At 38.8% G+C, this 20,526-nt stretch overlaps 1 protein-coding gene across 1 annotated transcript in view; it reads left to right on the top strand.

The window, feature by feature from the left end:
- Nucleotides 1-2,852: 2,852 nt before the first annotated feature.
- The window catches only part of CENPF (centromere protein F), a 44,302-nt gene continuing 26,628 nt past the window's right edge, over nt 2,853-20,526 (top strand). Inside the window, 8 exon segments of the mRNA XM_050893654.1 lie at nt 2,853-2,951; nt 3,974-4,178; nt 5,576-5,772; nt 8,019-8,134; nt 10,239-10,330; nt 13,099-13,366; nt 14,941-15,143; nt 17,903-18,028. Of these exon segments, the coding sequence (XP_050749611.1) occupies nt 4,017-4,178; nt 5,576-5,772; nt 8,019-8,134; nt 10,239-10,330; nt 13,099-13,366; nt 14,941-15,143; nt 17,903-18,028 (1,164 nt within the window). The 5' untranslated portion in view covers nt 2,853-2,951; nt 3,974-4,016.

Raw genomic sequence — 20,526 nt, 5'->3', positions numbered from 1 at the left:
TGCAGAGCGCCTGGCCCATTTCTCCCTTTCTCTGGGTGAATGGGATTGCTCCAGCTCCTCAGGTGCTCTTTGATGTGTGTGTATGTGTATATGTGTGTATATATATATACACACACATGAAATAGGCTTTACCTGACAGATTCTGCGTCTGGCAAGGAAGAATATGGGGGAAAAGCTCTATCTGGTTTCTGCTCCTTGTAGTGTCCAAGCAGGGTGGAATTTTCTCATCGGAAGCTCTTTCCCTTTCTTTCCCTTCCGATTTTGTTCCATCGTGTGCTCTGACATAAGCTGCAGTAATATGAATTCAACCTTTAGTGGTTTTTGTATTCTACTTACTGTTCTGGCCCTTTACCAAAAATTATAGTAAGGAATGCAGATGAGAAAATGTAAACGGTGATTTTTAACATTTGGTAAGAACCGAATGGAATTTCAAGGACAGAGAAAAGCCACTTCACAAGGCTGAGGTAGTTTTCTCTGCTCAAAATCATGGGGTGCTCCAAATCAGGGAATTTTGAGAGCCTCTTAGAAAGACCTCAAGAATTCTAGCCGGTAGAGAGTAATAAAAATAATTACAAGTGTTAGGCAAACTGATGATTGCTATTAACACCCTTTATAACTTGTTATTATTTGTTCAGAGTATTTGACCTTATTCTTGTATCTTATATTTCAATCCTACATTTACTAATATTTTTGTATCTTATATTTACTTCTGATAACTAATAATACTTACGAAGATACTGTGCAAAATAAGGTTGATAAGGCAAAAGAAAGAGCAAGTTTCTGTACTCTTCATGAGTCCTTTTATCTTTCATGATAATTAGTTAATTGTTGCAATAGTCAAGTAAAGGATGCCAAATATGAAAGTATTAATTTGTAAATCATTATCAACAGAAACCCAATACAAATCTGACCATTCTTAGAAATAGGCTTCAGAACGAGTGTTCTCTCATATTTAAGTTTACAACAGCGGTCAGGTTCCTTTTTTTTAGCCTCAGCTATCCAGGTATTCATCAGACTGCATCTTAAAAGCTTTGCACACACCAGCTGATTTTCGTTTTTCATGCCTTGCAAGAACACTGAAGGCTCTCTCTACTCATTTTTCCCCTTCTGAAAAATATGCCACCACTCTTGGAAGTTAAAGCTGTTTCGCTGAAGCCTTCCCTGAGGGATTCATCATGATGCAGTAGTTTAAATGCTAGTGCTCGCTGCCCATCAGTGGTCCCACTATAATAGCATCTGCAGTAACTGAAAACTCTTCAACTTCTACAATTGATTAAGCTACAATTAATTAAGTAACATTTGTTACTGTCAAATGAGAAACGTTTACTGAATATAACATATAACGAGTATTTACTTCTTACAGAACATTTGCCCCTTGTCCACCAAGTGGCAGATCCCCTTCAGTTCAGACTGGTCCTCAGCTTTCACGAATTATTTGCCAGTACTATGGGGTTTCCCACTCTTCCACTAGTTCCTGCTCCTCTGCTGTTCTGTGCCGTCCCCTCAGTAACGCCTGCACAGTCACCTCTAAGAGTGCATAAAGTTCACCACGGAATTTTCTAGCTTTTTTTTTTTTATTATTGTCATTTGTTAAGGGGTATTTATTATGGATCAGTTCCATCGATTCGATGGCATTTTCTTCTGCAGCTAGTTTAGATTTTTTTATAACAATGTGCTAGTGAGTTTTTTGCACCATATTTATTTATAATCAGAGCTCTTGCAAGCTGATTGGTGAGCTGTTTAACTTATCAAGGAAGATTTGTTTAACTTAATTTCCTAAATATGATTAAAAGAACAGTGCTTGAGTAAATACTCTCGAAATGATTACGAGAGGCAAGACATTTAATTAGGTGGAATGACAATCAGATCAGTAATTCCCAGATTCTGATGGAAAACATCATTGTGTTTCAAACCCGAAACCCCCCTCAGAGTGGCGGTCGGGCGGGGGGGGGACGACGACGACGACGACAGGGAGGGGAACGCCAGAGGAAGCGTTTGGAAACCAGTCATGGGCACTCAGGGAAGTTCACAGAAGCTTTAGAATCCTTAAGGCTTCGCTGTTGCCATTTGCATTCTATGATCCGCGTTAGAAAACACTTCGAAAAAGTGTTCTTTTTTTACTTTGTGTTTCTATTTTAGGGTAGAAAATGTGCCATATTGGGCTGAATTGCCTTCCCCCCCTCAAAAAAAACCCAGCTCCCAGGAGCAGTTTGGGCAGAACTGAGTACTAAACCACTTCGTGATCCTTCTGTAGATCTTTTCAAGTGAATGGGTTATCATCAGGACAGCATCGGGACACGTTTCGTTTCTTTTTCAAAACTCAGGTTCTCCGTGGGATCGGGAAAGTGATTTTGGATAAAAGGTCTGACGCTGCCGTTACGCCCCCGCCCCCTTCCCCGACACCTGCTGCCCCTCCGGCTGCGCTTTCCTCACAGCCCTCTCCTTCCCGCCCCGCCGGGCCGTACCGCGGGGCTCTCCCGGTGGGCTGGCTTTGCGGGAGGGCGTCGATCGCGCGGCTTCTCCCCCCGCCGCGGTGCCCGGGGCGGCATTCGGAGCTCCCTCAAGGCCGGTCGCCCCGCCCGGCCGCGGGCAACGGCCTCCGGGGCCAATCACGAGCCGCCTCCGCCCCGCCCCTGCGCTGCCACCTCCAATGGAGTTTGAATGCTTCCGAACCAGCCAATCACGAGGGCCGGCGACCAGGCGCTGCGCCCTCATTGCTAACGAGGCGAGGTCCGCATGGCGAGCGGCGTCGCGGCGGGACCAATCAGCGCGCTCGGGCGCGCCATTGCTTGGGCGTGCACCAAACGGCCGCCGGGGCCAGCGGCAGCTTTGAATTGCGGCGGGGAGCGCGTCCTGTTGCGGCGTCCGGCCGCGCTCCGCTGGTCGCCGCTGGCGTTGAGGGCCTGTGGGAGCCGGAGCCGAGGGAGCCTGCCTGCCAGCCAGCAGCCGAGGTTCGGGTGATTGCCGCCGGACCCCAGTCGGCGTTGAACAGTGAGGGAGCGACCGGTCGGTCGGGGGCTCGGGGCGGCTGTCCGCCTCTGCGCGGCCGGTGGCGGGGGTGTCAGGCAACCCGAGTGGGCCGGTGCGCTAGCTAGCAGGGCCTGCCCTAGGCTTTCCCCTAGGGCGGGGGTGCGTGCGGTGCCTGCCTTCGGCGCGATGCGTCCCCGTGAGGGGACGGCGTGCCGCCGTCCGGCAGCAGGCAAAGCCGGGGAGCCGCTCCCTGAGCCGAGGGTCAAGCCCATTGAGATTCGTGACACCCCGAGCCCCCCAGTCCTGAGTGGGCTCTGTCTGTCCGTCGCTGATCTCTAGTTTTAGTTATTTTGAGGTAACTTCTCTCTCACAAATAGTCTCTGAGCTGTGCTGGTGTCTCGAGAAAGTAAGGCCGTGCCAGATCCTCTAAAGGCGCAGTCATTGCAACAACAAAAAATAAAATCGTATGAGTGTGTCAAACTTGTATTTAAGGACTAAGTGTTGTACAGCTGTTTCTACCAGTAGAGAGCATTCTCGGTGGCCCGAGCTCAGCCGTATTGGTTTGAAAACTTCTGTAAAGAAAGAAGCATAGCTGCCACCTAAAACAAGGCCGTGGGTTTTTGCAAGGCTTTCAGGTTAAACACCACTGAAGTACAATGCAGTTGTAAGTGCTAATGACTTTCTGCGATGTGAACATCAAAATAAGATGTGGAGAGAAACTTTCTGAAATACAGCAGTCAAATGCAATTATAAGAATATAAACCCTGTTACTGTTAGGAGATTTGATTAACGTGAGGTTTTAAAATCTCATCTTAACTGGACAGAAGTGTGTCAAAATAGGACCTAATATTAAAAGTTGCTGCTTGGTGTTTAGATCGGGAAGCCTGCATGGTTGTGAAATACTGTATTCTAATCACTGCTAAGCTTAAAAATGCAATTTATTTAAAAGGGCGGCTTATTTAACCTCTTTCAAGGTCTAATTGTAGCTGTCTTTGTGTTTCAGGCATAGTACTATCCATTTTGTATTAAACAAGAATCCTGTCAATATGAGCTGGGCTGTGGAGGAATGGAAAGAAGGTCTCTCCCCCAGAGTCCTTCAGAAGATTCATGAGCTGGAAAGTCAAGTAGACAAGCTTAAAAAGGAGCGTCAGCAAAGACAATTCCAGTTAGAGTCTTTGGAGGCAGCTTTGCAAAAACAGAAACAGAAGGTAACGTAGGTACTGCCATCATTACTCTAAAATGCCATTCTCCATGCCAAACACAATTATAAAGATTTATTATCTGGTTGTTAGGAGATGGGTTAGTGTTTTGTTTCTTCCCACTGACTGACTGGAAAAGTAGCATAGAAATATAAACTGCTTATCTTCACCTTACTTCATCATCATTTTCTCCCTTCTGTTTAGTTCTCATTGACTGTTATAGAATTCCTGCTTCCTATCCGTGTTTGGCATGGTTGTCCATCTCCAGGTGTTTATGTTTACTTTGAGGCTTTCCTACACCTCTTTATGATTAGGAAAAGAAATTATTGTTACGCTTGTTAAAAATCTTGATAATGACTGGGCCTGTTATATAAAACAGAGCTGCACAGTTGACAGCCTCTTGTTGATTCACCTTGCCTGCAGATACATATCATCTTTTACTTAGTTTATGTAATTCTGTTTTTTGCTTGTAGAGACTGTATTTTGGGATTTGGTTTTCTTTTTCTTTTTTTAGGGCTGTAATTTTACACCTCATCTGACTCTACCCTGTCAGCCCTCTAGCCAGGAAACCAGAGAACTTCTTGGTCAGGGTCCTGCCATGCTTCAGATCAGAAGTGACCCATTTGGTTAAATTTTGTTTTGTAATGTTTGAATACAGCTCAGAGGCAATTTACAAAGTTTGCCGTTTATTCCCTTTAAGTTGGTACAACTTTGTAGCAAAACTTAAGCCTAGTAGTTTTCTTTGACTTTCTTCCTGTGAGTTTCCAGGTACTTATTTCAACCATCCAGAGGAACTGCTGTGCTCCCCAAACAAAAAGAAGGGGTGCACTCAAATAGATGTGCTTTAAAACTCTCAGAAGCAGTGGCTACTGCTCAATACTTTTCAGTCAAAAGGATACCATTGTGTAAAGATGTAGCCTGACTGTAGCTACAGACTTCCCCTCAGAAGCTGGAGGGGAGGAGAAGGACATCTCTACTGCCAGGCTCTATTTCCAATTTCAAAGCCATGACTCTTGATAATCATTGTGCGTTCTTTGTTGAGTGAGTCAAGGTATTCTGGTTGCTAAAGTTGATAGGCTAGAAAGAGAAGCAAGATGATCAGTGAAGAATGTGGACTAGTGTGGATTATTAGTATTTAAGGATTGATGAATTTTTTGGTGAGCTTGTGTCTAGTCAATAGAAATTGTTAATGTTACTGAGTTGAATTTTAGGAAATTCAACTGTGGTTTTGTTCACACCCAAAAATATTTAAACAATATGTATAGCTGAGGTTTTTAGTGGTGTCAGGATCTTGAAATGCTAGGAAGAAAATAACAGTATGTAAACTTTGTGTTATGAAGATAATAGTTGCACAGGAGAGTAGAGAGGACTTGAGACATTTTTGAAATGGTCTATATTCCAACTAGGTTGAAAATGAAAAAAATGAAGCTGCAACACTAAAAAGAGAGAACCAGAGCTTGATGGAATTGTGTGATAGTCTTGAGAAAGCAAAGCAGAAAATATCACATGATCTTCAAGTAAAAGAATCTCAAGTCAACATTCAGTCAGGGCAGCTGAATTCCAGCAAGAAAGACATCGAAAGGCTAGAACAAGAACTGAAAAGGTGAGGACTTGCTATATGTCTCTAATGTATGTACAATGGTTATTTTCTCATGTTTTGCTCGTTTAATGCATCCTTCACAGTCTTTTAGTTTCTCTTTATCTCATACTTCATTCAGATTTTGTGACCAAAATCTCAAAACATCGGCCTGTTATTACATACACACATGCATATATGGACTTCCGCATAAATCTGTGTGCCACTTGAAGCAGTTAGCACCTATAGTTCCTGTTTAATTCAGGGGAATTCTGTAGTGTCATGCGAAAAGGGAGCCATTCATTCTGTGACTTTAAACAACAACAAAAAAAAAAGCTAGCACAACTGAGTCACTTGGCAAAAGTAACCTGCAAAGAGCTTGGAGTTGCAAGGAAAGTATGTGGACAATTAAGTCTGTAAGATCAAGCCTACCAATAAAATATGACTGCTGGAAGAAGGAGGCAAGAACACCTATTAGAGTGGAAGAGGAAGCTGCTAAAAGCAATGGTGCTGTGACTGAATCACTGAATCCAGTTGCTTTGGTAAAGAAGTGCCTAATTCATAACACTTCAACTTGTAAACACTGTTATTACTGAGACAATATGTGTGTACTGTCTGTAGAGGTGGAATGCAATTCATACAATAAAAGAATCTTCTGTAATGCAGACACATCTAAAATCCTTCATCTGAGGGTGCTATACAAATGGAACAGTTGCCCATAGTGAAGTGAATATTGTTATCTGTTAAACTTGCTCTCATACTAGAGGCACCCTCCATTCCTGAATAAAAGTATTTCTGAAACTTTGTGTGTGTCAATAAGGCTAGGTATCCTGCCTATGCAATAAACTGTTGTGCTAGTACTAGTAATGCAGAATTACTGTCACAGAGGGGGGTGAGTCTGTGATACCAGGTTTCTTAATGGCTTGGTGTTTGTTTGTTTATTGGTTTTTTTTTTATGGCCTGAAGTATGTCTACTTCCTTTAACTTTTGGATGGTATGCCTCATACATGTCCTAATAGAAGCAAATACAGAGGAAGCTGTGTTGGTCTTCCTGTTTTTTACCTTTGCTGCTCCACCCGCCCCCCACTTGGAAAAACTAAAGATAGTTGAAGTATTTGACTGCAGTGAGAAGATTCTAAACTTCAACAAAACAATTTACGGCATGTAGAAACACTAGCTTTGGGTAAGGAATTCCTGAGATCTGTCAAAGAGGAATCTAGTGAGATTCAACAGGGTTGATGGAACCATGCATGTTTTCTGTATCTGCTGTCAAATGTTGGGCCAGAGAGGTTGTGGGCTAAGGATATGTGTTCCATTTATCCATTCCCAAAATTAAGTCCAGTTTACTGAATTGTCTCCTTCCCATTATATTACTTTGCATAGCTGTCCACTACGAAAGATCATCAGTTACTACATGTAGCTTGATCTTGGCAATTGGTTTTGATTTTGTATTTGGTTCTGTTTTGATTTATGCTGGTAACTGATCATTTACCACTTCACAGCAACTGACAATCCACTGGGAGAGGAGTTCTTGGTGTTGTGCTGTAAAAGGGAGGGGGAAATGGAAAGGCAAGTTGTGGAGTCACTAATGTGATGGGCTGCAGCCTGGAACCATTGTCTTATCAACCTGTGCTTGCTAGGCAGGATGAAAGTTGCTGTATAACCTCCAAGCTAGTCATCTGGTTTCATTGCATGAGCTTGTAACCCTTCATGCTCACAAAAGTCACTGGAATGGGTAGTCTGCTGTGGTGTTTTGGGTAGCAATGTAAATGGTACACGTGAAAAATACACTGTCAAGTGGAGGGTATTCCCTTCCATTTTCATGAGGTATGCATAGGTTTCTCAAAGTGCGCAGTATCAGAACACAGAATAAAAGTAGCACGTTTCCTATCATAAAGATGCTTACTGAAGAGTAGGAGTTTTATATTCTCAGTGTTTACAGTGATTTGGGTGTGTTTAGCTGGACTAAAGCTTCATACAGTGAGAGCTTAAGCAGTTCTGATTTTCATCTACTTGGGGTTTGGTTGGTTGGTTTTGGTTTTTAGCTTTGACTCCTATGTAATTGACTAAATATATTGAAACTCTAAATAAAATATATTCTTCATATTTGTGTTATAGTACCTAAAAATTTTCAGTGGATGTATCTTGACTTGATCTTTAAAGTAAGTTCTTAGAATCATATAATTTATTTGTGTATTTCAGGCTGTTAAAAATAGATAATTAACCTTTTAGTTTCCATTACTAACTTCTGCTGCTGCTTCTTTCCTAAACAGATACAAATGTGAGCTTGAGAGAAGTCAGCAAACATCGATTACAGGAGACTTATCATTCAGTGGCACTCCACAGAAAAGTTTTACTGCTCCTTTAACACCAGTTCAAAGTCATAATGGTAAATGACTTTTTTTCTTCATCTAGCACAGATAGTTAACTGTCAGTTTTCTTGGAAAGTGGAGGAGTATTTTGAACATTACACTTGTACTGAGTTGCCTAGTCCCTATTATATAGCTTATTATGAGACTGTCTAATTCATAGCACCGTAGGTTCCAAGTATAAAAATTATTAGTGCAGATTGAACACTTATTGCAAATATTACATCTTTTCAGCACTACATTGATGGACATGGAATAGTAATAGGAATATCCATCAACAGACTGCAGCAATTTTTTGAATGCCTGTTCCTAGTGTCAGCTCTTCCCTTCATGTAGTGAAGAGCAAATTTCTTCCTTCATGTACCACAGGCACTTTAACTAAAGTTCAGTCAACAGTTATTTGTGTTATTTCTTAGAGGATTATTTTTTATTTAGGCTATTATTGTGCATGATAATCTGCACAATTTATGCACTGTATCCATTTCAAAGCATCACTTCTATCTTCAAATTAGTGACATCAAATAGATTTAAAATATTTGAATGAGCTGGAAAAGCAGAAGGAAGTTTCCTTAACTGGAGAACTGTTCTGTAGCCAGATGCCCTTACACTGTCTATGCTGAAGAATTTTAGTGGGTTCAATATTACGCATGCTGTTTACCTCTTTCTTTGCTGTGAACAAATGTTCTGTGAGTTTGGCGTCTCAATTTTACTCCGATGGGAAATCTGAGATACTTTCTTGTTCCTTTTAATTTCTTTATACATATCTGAAAAGGGGAATAGTTAGTGGCAATGTCAAGCATTCCACTAAGCATGGCACTCCTGAAATGGAGATTAGATTAAAATGATTTAATTAACTGTATTTAAAATGGTATTGCTGGAGAGGTTTTTTCCTTTGAAAGCTGGAGTCTTAAATTCTTTAAGATCATAGAATAGCTTAAGTGGCAGGGACCCATAAAGATCATTGAGTCCAACTCTCTGCTCCTTGGAGGACTACCTAAAACTAAATCATATGACTAAGTGTCATCCAGATGCTCCTTGAACTCTGATAGGCTTGGTGATGTGACCATTTCCCTGGGGAGTCTGTTCCAGTGACTGACCACCCTCTCAGTGAAGAACCTTTTCCTAATGTCCAATCTGAACTTCCCCTGATGCAGCTTTGTTCCATTTCCTTGTGTCCTATTGCTGGTCACCAAAGAGAGGAGATCAGCACCTCCCCCTCCACTGCCCCCCTTGAGGAAGTTGTAGCCTGAGATGAGGTCACCCCTCAGCCTTCTCTTCTTCAACCTGAACAAACCAAGTGACCTCAGCTGCTCCTTGTAAGTCTTGCCTTCGAGACCTTTCACCATCTTGGTTGCCCTCCTCTGGACACGCCCTAATAGTTTGATGTCCTTCTTACACTGAGGCGCCCAAAACTGCACACAGTACTCGAGGTGGGGCCACACCAGTGCAGTGTAGAGTGGGACAATCACCTCCCTCAACTGCTCCCTAGAATACTTTGTAGCATTCTAGTTCTAGAATTTTCCTAAGAGAGTTGTAGAATTATATACAAATTCAAGAAAAGGGAAGCAAGACTTTTGTTTTGGACTAATATGCTCCTCTTACAATTTCAGCGGAAGAATCCTAAATAAATTCTTTGTCCAATTCCTATTGCATTTGAAAGGAACTCGAGGAAAAGATCCAGCCTTATTTTCTGGTCATTTCTTAGTAATATTAATGCTATTGGGCTGCTGGTAGGAAAACTTTAAAAAAAGAAAAAGTATATAATCTATATGTATATATAATGTAACACTTCTGTGTTATATATTTTTTTTAATGGGTATATATATTATATATATACACATATTTTTTTAGAGAAAGAGAGAGATTAAAAAAGTAAAATTCTGGCATTGTAGCCTTACTTTTAACAGCTGTGTTTTCATTCTAATGTCAAGTTCCAGATATCCCACCAGTGTACTTCTGAGGTCCTAAATTACTGAACATATTGTATATACAGTTGTTTCTTCCTCATGATCTGACACTTCTGATAGCTGTTTATTTTTATCATTCCTGTGATAGCAATAGGCTAGAAAAGATTACCTATATACTAAGTTAGATTATGAAGAAGTATTCATCATGTCTTTGTAGATGCTAAGTTTGAAGAACTAGAAGAAAAATACAAGAAAGAAGTACAAGAAAGAAAAAAGCTAGAATTAGAACTGAGAACCATCCAGGTTAAGGTACGTATCTCTTGAGAATGGTATGTGTGGTATTTAAGAAAGTAACTACTAAGTGAACTTGGAAAATGGAGTGGAAAACTAGTGAAATATATTCTACATCACTTAAACTTTAATTAAAAAAAAAAAAAAGAGAATTAATCTGTGTGTACTGCCATTCCAAAGTAATCTTGGAGAATCTAGAAAAGCCAGCATAATTGAATAGCAAAAGAAAGAAGGACATTAAAAATGAGAACACATCCTTCAAAAACTGGAAGTCTTGTGCAAGCAAGGACAAGAGAAAACAGTGTCAGTTTTGCCAGGTTAAATATGGTAGGATAATAAAATATCCTTGAAAAAATTATGAGAAATAACTCACCTAGCAAATAAAAACTAGTGAATTTTTCAAACACATAAGTAGTAGGAACTGTATTAGGGAATCTCTGAGGCCAATAGATGACTAAGATGTGAAAGCCCTCAAGGAATAAAGGACCATTGCAAAAAAGCTGAAATAACTTTTTATTTGGTATTTACTTTCTAAAGGCTTAAAAAGTTTTCTGTATCAGGAGCCTTTCTTTATTGGGGTTGAATCTGTGGCACAGCCTCAAATTGAAAAGTCAGAAGTAGTCTTAAAATAGATTGATAAAATGAATAGTAATAAAAAAAAAATCACCAGATACAGATAATATTTACCCATGAATTGATAGGGCACTGCAGTGTGGGACTACTGAATCACTGTGATGTGCGACATTTCATTCTTCTCTTGACACTGGAAGGTGACAAGGATGATGCCATTTTTTAAAAAAAGCTTACAGTGCTGATTCCTGGAAATGTAGTTTAGTCAGGCCAACTTTTTGTCCTGGGGAAATTGTTAGAAACTTAAAGCAATAAGTTTATTGACGCATATGTAGGTATGGTGTATGGAGAAAAGATCAACCATTTATTTGTAAAGCAAAATCATGCCTCCCATATTTTCAGAGGTTTTTTTTTTTTTTTAGAATAAATCAGAGAACGTGTGAGTTGTGTGACTCAGCATAATGTCATTGGATATCCACAAAACACAAAAACCAAAACAATTTTGATAAGGGGGAGTTCTTGTGAATTTAAAGGTAAAGATTGAGGGCAGTGGCAAAAAATGGTCAGTTTTTACAGCTGGGGAATGATCAACAGTGGAGCCTGAAAAAGATTGGTGAAGAGAACTGTGCTATTCAACATATTCATTAGTGATCTGAAAAAGAGTTGAATAATATGGTTGAAGACCACACAGTATTTTGTAATACTAAATAATTGCAATAATTAAGATGGTAAATAAAATTCAACATTAAAAAAAAAAAAAAGTGAAGTAATGCATCTGGAAAACATAACCTGAACAATGCACACCCAGTATGTTCAGGCTCCAAATTTAATGACATGATTCCAGGGAGCAATTCAGTAATTATTGTGGCTAGTTCTCTGGAAACTTCAATATTCTGTTCAGCAATGATGAAATAATTTTTTAGGAAAAGAATTAAGAACTAATGAGAAAATATTCTTTGCCCATATATAGCCAAATGGCTCTCGGATCTTGAATATTCCTTGCAAATTCTGTTCATCTCATCTCCAAACAGATATGGTAGAAGTGGATGGTACAAAGATGAGTGAGGATCAAGAGAGGAAACAGGGAATGGTCATTTTCCTGCTTTTCATAAAGCATAATTACAGTACCAGCTCTGCAGGCTCAGAACAAAAACTATTTTATTACACTGTACTGTGTTAAAGGGCAGAACTCTTTGTCACAAAGTATTGTAAAAAAGCCAAAATGCAAACAGATCCAAAAGAGAAAGTACATGTAAAGTATTTCAGTAAAAATGATTATTAATTCCCCTTAATTTCCTGGATTCAAACTTGTCTCAGAAACTCTGTAAATTTAAATGGCATATAAGGGGAATGATTACTATATGCATGGTTAGGTTTTTATGCTCTTTATCCATAACCAAGTTACTTTACAGGATTGGACACAGCATTCTGTACTATACAGATTTCTGGTCTTAGCACAACTATTCCTACATAACAACATATTCTCGGGTTGGACTGAGAAGTCACACTGGGTATTACCTTGTTTAGGGCTTTAGTTTAAAAAAAATAATAATTCAAATGAGACATTTGAAAATCCAGTTAAAAAATACAATAGGGGCTTTACTGTTTGAGGGGTTTTTTTACTTAAGGAGGAGGAAGAAACACCTAGTATTCTGGCTCTGTTTAATTTTTCTGTGGGAAGAGGTTGAAAGCTGGTACCTGGCATATTTTATTATTGCAATTTTGGAGTATTCTGTGTATATAAGTTTAAATAAAAAAGTCTGTTCTGAATTTACCTGTGTTTGTCCAGAAGAAACAAATGTGGGTCAGATATGTTTAGACTTCTATATTTCTTGCAGCTTGCTTCTGTCAGTACTTGCCTGCAAAAATGTAGGCTTTGATTTTGAAAAATGTAGGAGGTAAATAATGGGATCTCCCTTGAAAAAGATAAAAATCTGGGTAAGTTACTTATAAAGATACACAGATCAAAATACTTTTTTGGAGATCCTCATTTGTGTTTAGAAGTATCAGCTATTCTTGGATACTTGGGCTAAATTTATTTATGTAGTGTAAAAAATAATTATACGAATCCGTAGTTTGCACTGGTGGATGATGTGATGTTATAAAAACGTGAAATGACCACGACCTATTATCTACTTACTAATAAATTAATTATTTTGTTATATGTTGGATATGGAGCTGTGTAAAGGTAGATCCTTTTTTTTTCTTGGACACAGAAAATAAATCAGCCTCATCCTCAAAGCTCTTTGAGTCACAGGGAGATTGCTCGGCATCAGGCTTCCTCATCTGTGTTTTCATGGCAACAAGAAAAGACACCATCTAGAAATCAAGAAACACCTGCAAGGGGAAGTTCTACAACATCCTCTTTTCCATGGGAAAAAGAAACAAATTCTACTACAATATCAGAGAAGAACGAGTTCGACAACAGCTTTGCTGAGAATTGTAATTCTTCACTCATGATCCAGCTAAAAGCACAGAACCAAGGTATCTGATATATGTTTTTAAAATCCAGAGGCAGTCTCCTATACGGTTTCATGAAAGCTAGTGTGTGGGTAGAAGAGAGGTATTGAAATTAGTGCTTTAGCGAGGAAAAGAGAGAGATACCTGTTGTTGCCTTGGCAGCTAGCCCAGTTGGCTGCTGGTGTGTGTATTTTCAGTGATCAGCCAGTACACAGAGATTATCGACAAGCTGTGGTATCTTTTACGTAAGGGGTGTGAGAGTTAGAAGGGAGGAGTTCGTATTTTTGGGGTGGGTAGAGGATATCATATAAAAGGAAAATGGTCTTCTCCAATAATTCTATTGCTCATGGAACAATTCTCTTAAAACAGAGTTAAAAAACTCTTCAGGATTTCATTACATCTCTCTGTTAAATTCAATTATATTGCTTTCTTAATTTTGTATGACTCTTGAGATTTATGGCTGAGCAATACCTGTGTTAAAAATTGATTGAACATGCTTAATACATAACTGAGTTGGTCCATAATGGATGTTACTGGAAGCACAGAATGAAGTATGATGCAAAAAGTACAATGAAAAAGCAAGATATGATCTTGTATTGCGCATATTGACATGAAGAAATACTTATTCCTGATATCTGATAGTTGGAAGAGAGCAAACAGTTTGTTGTGGATTTGGTGAACAATTACTTAAGCCTACTATTTGGACTAGCTTTTCCACTAACTGTTTCTTGTAGGACTGTTTTACAAGTTCCTGTACTCTCCAAACTCTTTATTCAAATACCTACATGTAAAACTTCAATCTAGGCAGCATTTTCAACTTGGAAGCCATACAAATTCAGCATCAGGAAGACAGTTTTGGTTTTTGGGGTGTTTTGGGGTTTTTTTTTTAACAAAAAGAATTACCAGATAATAGTAATTCTGGATAACACTCCCTGTAGCTGACTGATGTTTTCTGCTGTAAAATTATGTTGTGATTTTGGAAGGTAAACTCTTACTGAGGTATATTGTGACAAGATTACTTGGTTTTGCTTTATATGTATGCTGCTTTGGGACAGGAAAAGAATTAAAATATAAATACTGTATTTACAGATGCCAGATAGCTGAAAAGCCTCTTGGAAGCAGAGGCTCACAGTTGCCCCAAACAAATGTTTGTAGTGGCTATCTTTCTTTTTAAAAATGAAAAAATTAAAATAGGTATGTCAAGTGACATGTTTCTGTGTGTTTAAAAACAACAACAAAACCAACCAAACAAAACCAAACCAGCCGAGGAACAAATTGTCTTTGCCTTTGCACCATTTGTGCCTGACCCTGCATTTTGCTGTGTTCTCATATATTACAAAGTGGAAATTATTGATTTAGTGTCAACTATCTTTTGGTCTTGATAGTTTTAGTCATTGATGTAGTAGTAGAAGAGAGTTGAAACTTTTGTTTTAGCTTGCTGAACATTTTACAGGGTGTCTGCCTGTGTCAGGAGCTTGGGTTGTTATCAAACATACTAAATATTTTAGAATGTGTAGACACTTGGAAATTTGAGTACCTGGAAGATGTACTTTTCAAAGCAGAAAATATCCTTAATCTTTACTGTTCTTAAAATTCAGAGTTAAATTCCACTCTTAAAGACCTAGAACAACAACTGCAAGCTCAAGAAAAAGTGAAGAAATCCCATATGAATAAACATCAAGAGACTGAACTGCAGCTGGACAGAATGAAGTTGGAATTAACAGAGAAGGATAAAGTTCTGAACAAAACCAGAGATAAACTGACTCAAATGAGAACACAACTTGATCAAGCTACCACACAGGTAAAACGTTGCATCATACATCTCCTGACTGTCCTTACAATTCATTCCCAGTATTAATGTGTGTCAGTTTTCAGCCATTTTAGTAAGAACCAAGGTTCTCCGATAAGTTCCTTGAGCATTTGCTGAGGATCAAGTTTTGAGAAGTGTATGTTAGTTTGATATGTATTACCTGTAAAAATGTAAATACTCGCAAGCAGTCGCCCATTTTCTGGAAGGTTCTTATGCCACCTGAAGAAATATTTTTCATCCTCAGGCAAGACTGACTGGAATTCTGAAAAATAGTTTCTGATCAAGTTGCGTAGAGCAACAATGACATCTGGTGGCAAGTTCTGACCTTAAATAGACTCTGTGATGCAACTTTGGCTGAAAATCAGTATCTTGCTTTTACTGCAGAATGTTGTGGGGGCACAGTCTTTGGATTGTAAATTACTTGTGTAAAATAAAATCTAGGTAAAAATGCCATGCAAGATTGAGAATGTATGTAGTTTCTAAATGGGAGTTCACGACCTAATCCTAAGGAGTTTGGACTCATAGTAAAAAAACAATAGGATAGTACAATTTGCTTAGGCAAGAATTTACAGAGTGTATTTAAATACATACATATAAAAATATGAAATGGTTCAGATTTTTGCTCATAATCACGCGAAGAAGAAGAGAATGCCAGTGTTTAAAATCATTTAATTCAAACTGCTGAAGATAAGAGTTTTCTCTTTCTTGATTAATCAAGTTGCATTACCTTCCTAAAGTTCTTTTTCACAGCATTTGACAAATTTGGAAGTAGTGCACAGACGTCATAATTCCTTGAATCTTCATATTTCCATCTATCTCTTTACTTTTTTTTTCTACTACTATGATTCATCTACAGGATAGGAAAAAAGACATTTCTGTGTGTATCTTCTCAGGATATAATAATTGTTACCCATCTTTGTCAGCAAGTTTCTACATGCGACCTAAGTATATTGGAAAACTGCTGTTTCCCACAACTCCTATATTGGTCCTTAAAAAATAAACCATTGCATGTTGAGCGTTAATCAGTCTGCCGTTTGAGAGACAGCAACATTTGGCTATTGCTAGCTCTGTGAGAAACTGGTTTAGGGGAAGTCTTGGCTGGGAGTAAGGTAAAATCATATTCTTGACACAGTCCATTGACTACATAAAGACACTGTTATCACAGTGAGTTTGTGGGAAGACGGCTGATGCAACTTAACAGCTCAATTCCTCTGAAAAAGTCTTTCTTTTCATTTATTTGATTCCCCAAATGACCTGATTCAACTTCCTAAATGATTAGAATATTACGTATTTAATTTTGCCTTGTTAATTTTCTACGGGTTTGAGAGCTGAGTTGTTTTACTAGGGAATCAAAGGGGCGTTGAATCCAGCGCAAGGGAAGGGGCAAGGTTATATAGCTAGAAACATGCCTGGGGAAGGATGAGGAGTAGGACTGACTGGCCCCATTGCATTGAGGTGCAGCCCGTCCTTGAGGTGCAGCACAGCATCTTGTTCCAGAAGGTTCCTTTGGTCCTGCCATCTGAAGATTGCTCCTTTCTGTTCTGTTTCTTCTTTCTTGCACTGAAATTGGATTTCTGCCTGCCCCCGGGCTTTGGATGTAGAACTACATTGAGATTCTGGATTTTAGTTTCCTGCCTTGTAGCCTGAATTTAATTTTGGCACACCCCTTGTGCACTTCTCTATCACTGGTACTTTTCACAGACCTCGACCACAGCACCTCCTCTGCGTTATCAAGTATTTTCACATCTTGTGAGGTCTGCAGCCCTTCTGCAGGCCAAGTTTCCATGTGATCTCACAGGAGCTCACGATCCCTGCAGTCTGTGCCTAATAACCAGACATCCCAATACTACTACCTGCTTCTTATTTTCTTATGACACAGACAGACTATTGTTTCACTAATTCATTAAACGGCCCCTGTTGCTGGAAAAGAAAACAGTCCTGTTCACCCTTTGCCATTTTTCTTACCCCCTGGGGGAAAAAAAAATATTGTACATATTTTGCATTAACAGATTAGTTTTTGGAATAAAAATGCGTTTTCCTGTTCAGGGAGTTAGGTGGACATTGCTTCACTCTCTTAGGTAATGTAATATTAACATAATAAACTGAATTAGATAAGCTGAAATACTCTTAACGTGGAGGTTAACCTAGAACATAGGCTACTGATTTTTCTTTTTTAATTAAAGTTTAAATTGTGAAAAACACTCTTCTGTTGTTGTTGAAGTAGACTAAGATAGTTGCCTGTTTTTTTCCTATCCAAATCAATGTGCTGAATCACTCTAAAATTCAGTGGAATATCCAGTTATTTTCAGTCTAAACATGTAGTGGTCTAGCAGTTAGTGGTCATTCTTTAGTTCATAGCAACCTGAGGTACTGAAAATGTAATCTATTTTTAGTGTCAGATATGGTACATTTCTGTAAACTGTCAAAGACACTGATTTTCTGAAGATGTTTTTATTATTTTGTGTGTGTATACATGTGTGTGTATATATATATACACCTAACTATATATATAAAAAAGTATATATATTCTCTCTCTATATATGTATTCTCACTAACCTAAGCAAGTATGAGTTTAGTACTTTGGATTGCTAAGAATTTTTATGGTACCAGATAAAGTTTTGCTGTAGGTTATATGAATGCTAGAACAATTGTAGTAGGTGAAATCAGTCTTTTTATATGAATGCATATCAATTTAAATAAAATGTCACTTGTGTTTTTGACACTTGTGATTGATAACTAAATTATTATAGGTCCAAATGATGGAGCAAAAGGTGAAAAGATTGTCAGAAGAACTGAATTGCCAAAGACAAAATGCTGAGAGTGCTCGTCAGTCTTTAGAACAGAAAATAAAGGCAAAGGAAAAGGAATACCAACAGGTAAGGCAAGAAGAACTTTTTAATTTTGACTTCCTGAGGAGATGAAATCACATGCTTATTTTGTGTATCTGCTTTTCAGTTAATTACAATCACATTTGATAGAGAGGTAAAAGTTGCAAAGGTAATTGAAAAACTGAAACAAACATCCCAATAGAGGGGAGAGGCTGTTGGAGAGATGCAGAATTATGTTAGTATTCACTAGACAATAGAGAATATGTGCGAGACACCCAATTGAGATACAAATCCATGAGAAACTAGGCTTCATTGTTCACAGAATTACGTATATGTGAATTCAAACTTAATAACTGCCTTAGCTATTTCTGTGGAATCTGAGTTAATTTTTCATGCATTTCGCATACAAGAACATAATTTCTTTAGGATTATATCTCTATTATTCTAATTTTGGTTCATGCTCAGAAGATGGTAAAATGTGGGATAAGTCTTTCATTTCTGTCGTGCCAGCTCTTGCAGAGAGACAAAGTGTAGCAGTATCCCAGGAACTTTTCTGGAGTGAAGTTATGTTTAGCATTAACACTGATTTGGATTAGGTCTAAACTCTTTGTATTTTTCTTTTTAAGCTTAATAACATAATCAGTGTCAGGAAATCCAAGACAGTGATAGTGCCATTTCAGATGGGCATTTTAAGTTTGCTTTGGGGATTGGGTAAGGGCATTGCCCTGAAGAAGACTGCTGTTATGTCAAATGTTGAACCTGAAACCTTTTCTCCAAGGTATATCCCGAATGATAAAATAATTGGCAGAAGAATTCTGCTGGAGTGGCCGATGAACAGTGCTGCTACCAATGCTCTTGAGTGAAAAAGTGGTTTCACAAAGTCTGTTAGTCTAGATGCTAACCCAGGATCTCAAAAAGATACTGAACCTTGTCTAGAAGTGGTAAATAAGAACTGATCTTTGTGTTTGAACAGTTATAGCATGAAAAAAACCACTGTTGAAAGATTCAAATATAGCAGTCAATTGTATTCATCAAAAGATGGCTTGAAGGCCCATGAACCTTCTGTCATGGTTTCTCCTTACAAACCCAGTCCATACTGGCTCTGCTATGCCTGATCCATGCCCCTTGGGCACTGGCACTTTATTCAGTGGGATCATTTAAGAATATGGTATTTCTGAGACATTCTCTCAGGAAAGCAGCACATCATCCTCCACATGGGTTGTTTGTTGCTACAGCTTGTCTCAATAGCTGATAGCTTGGATGTCAGGCAGTTTAGGTGCCATGTGCAGGAACCGCTCCTGTGAATCAAAATTTATTTTTAGTCAGAAACAAAAAGGCCTTCGTAAGACTAATACATAAATCCACATACTATTGTTCTAGGTTGTTCAGCAAGGCCATTAACTGTAAAGAACTCTTTTTTTTTTTTTCTGTAATGTTTGTGATCTGTGAGCTGTTATAGGCTTTTACAAAGTTTGTTTAATGTTCATTTATTTATAATATTTGGCTGTCAAGTCCAATGTAAAGGCTCTGTTTTACACATTCTGGCATCTGTGCGTTTTCCTCAGGGAGGGACTCTTTCCTTCTGTGAAACCTAGATACTGGTGCTGGTCCTACTGAATTCCATCCTGTAGAGCCTTGCTGGTGTGTTCCTTATTATATTTCTGTTTCTAGAAGGAAGGTGAGAGCCAGGAATGCATTTCACGAACTTTCAGAAAGGCCTGAGAAGCTCTGGGCCTTGTTCCGAGATGGTAATGCAGGCTAGTTTCAGAGCTGCAGTTGCATCAGGGCATAGTTTCCAATGTTCTCTCACAAATTTTATTTAAATGTTTCCATCCAAGCTTCATAGTGAAAAGGTGCGATTTCATATCGCCTTACTTCAGACATTTGAAATCTAGGTGTCAGTCTAAGCTTGTTACTTAGGCCTGTACTTTACTCTGCAGAGACAGAGGCACCTTCAGAAGGCAGGTTACTCCAGACAGATTAGATGTGGATCTTCACTCTGGAGCTGAATGTTTGCCTGCTGGCAATGGAAGGAGCCTCCACTTTTAGCTTAGATGTGCATAACTAATTTTTTGACATCTAAAACTAGAGGAAGCCCTTCTTTTGTTTTGAGCATTCATCTAAAGAAAGGTTTTCTGCAGTTTCTCTTACACTGTAACACATAGGGCTTAGAAAGCAGAGTCTTTTCAGTCCATCAGCTTTAGAAATAATTATTGGAATGCGTTGGGACATAAAGACATTGAATTAATCATTTCATTAATGAGTGCACTAGGGTCCAAAGGGCCTCCTTGCATGAGCTCACGAAATGCTCCTGACCAGAGGTTTGCAGAAGAGCTCTTTGGAGCAATTACGTACTTTACTCAGCATTAGTTACTAGTGTCAGCTACTATGACACCCAGCTGGTGTCACATCTTTCCTTTCTAAATTGTATAGTGCTTCTGTCACCTTCTTGTGTGGCAATGCAGTTGCAGACTTATCTATATTGGGTTCTATGTAGAAAAATGCTAAATGACAGAGATATACATACACACACAGGCACACACACA

Source organism: Gymnogyps californianus, chromosome 3, assembly GCF_018139145.2.
Source record: "Gymnogyps californianus isolate 813 chromosome 3, ASM1813914v2, whole genome shotgun sequence".
Lineage (NCBI taxonomy): Eukaryota > Metazoa > Chordata > Aves > Accipitriformes > Cathartidae > Gymnogyps > Gymnogyps californianus.
Note: the sequence above shows the minus strand (reverse complement) of the source record. Positions and strands in the feature narration are given on the sequence as shown.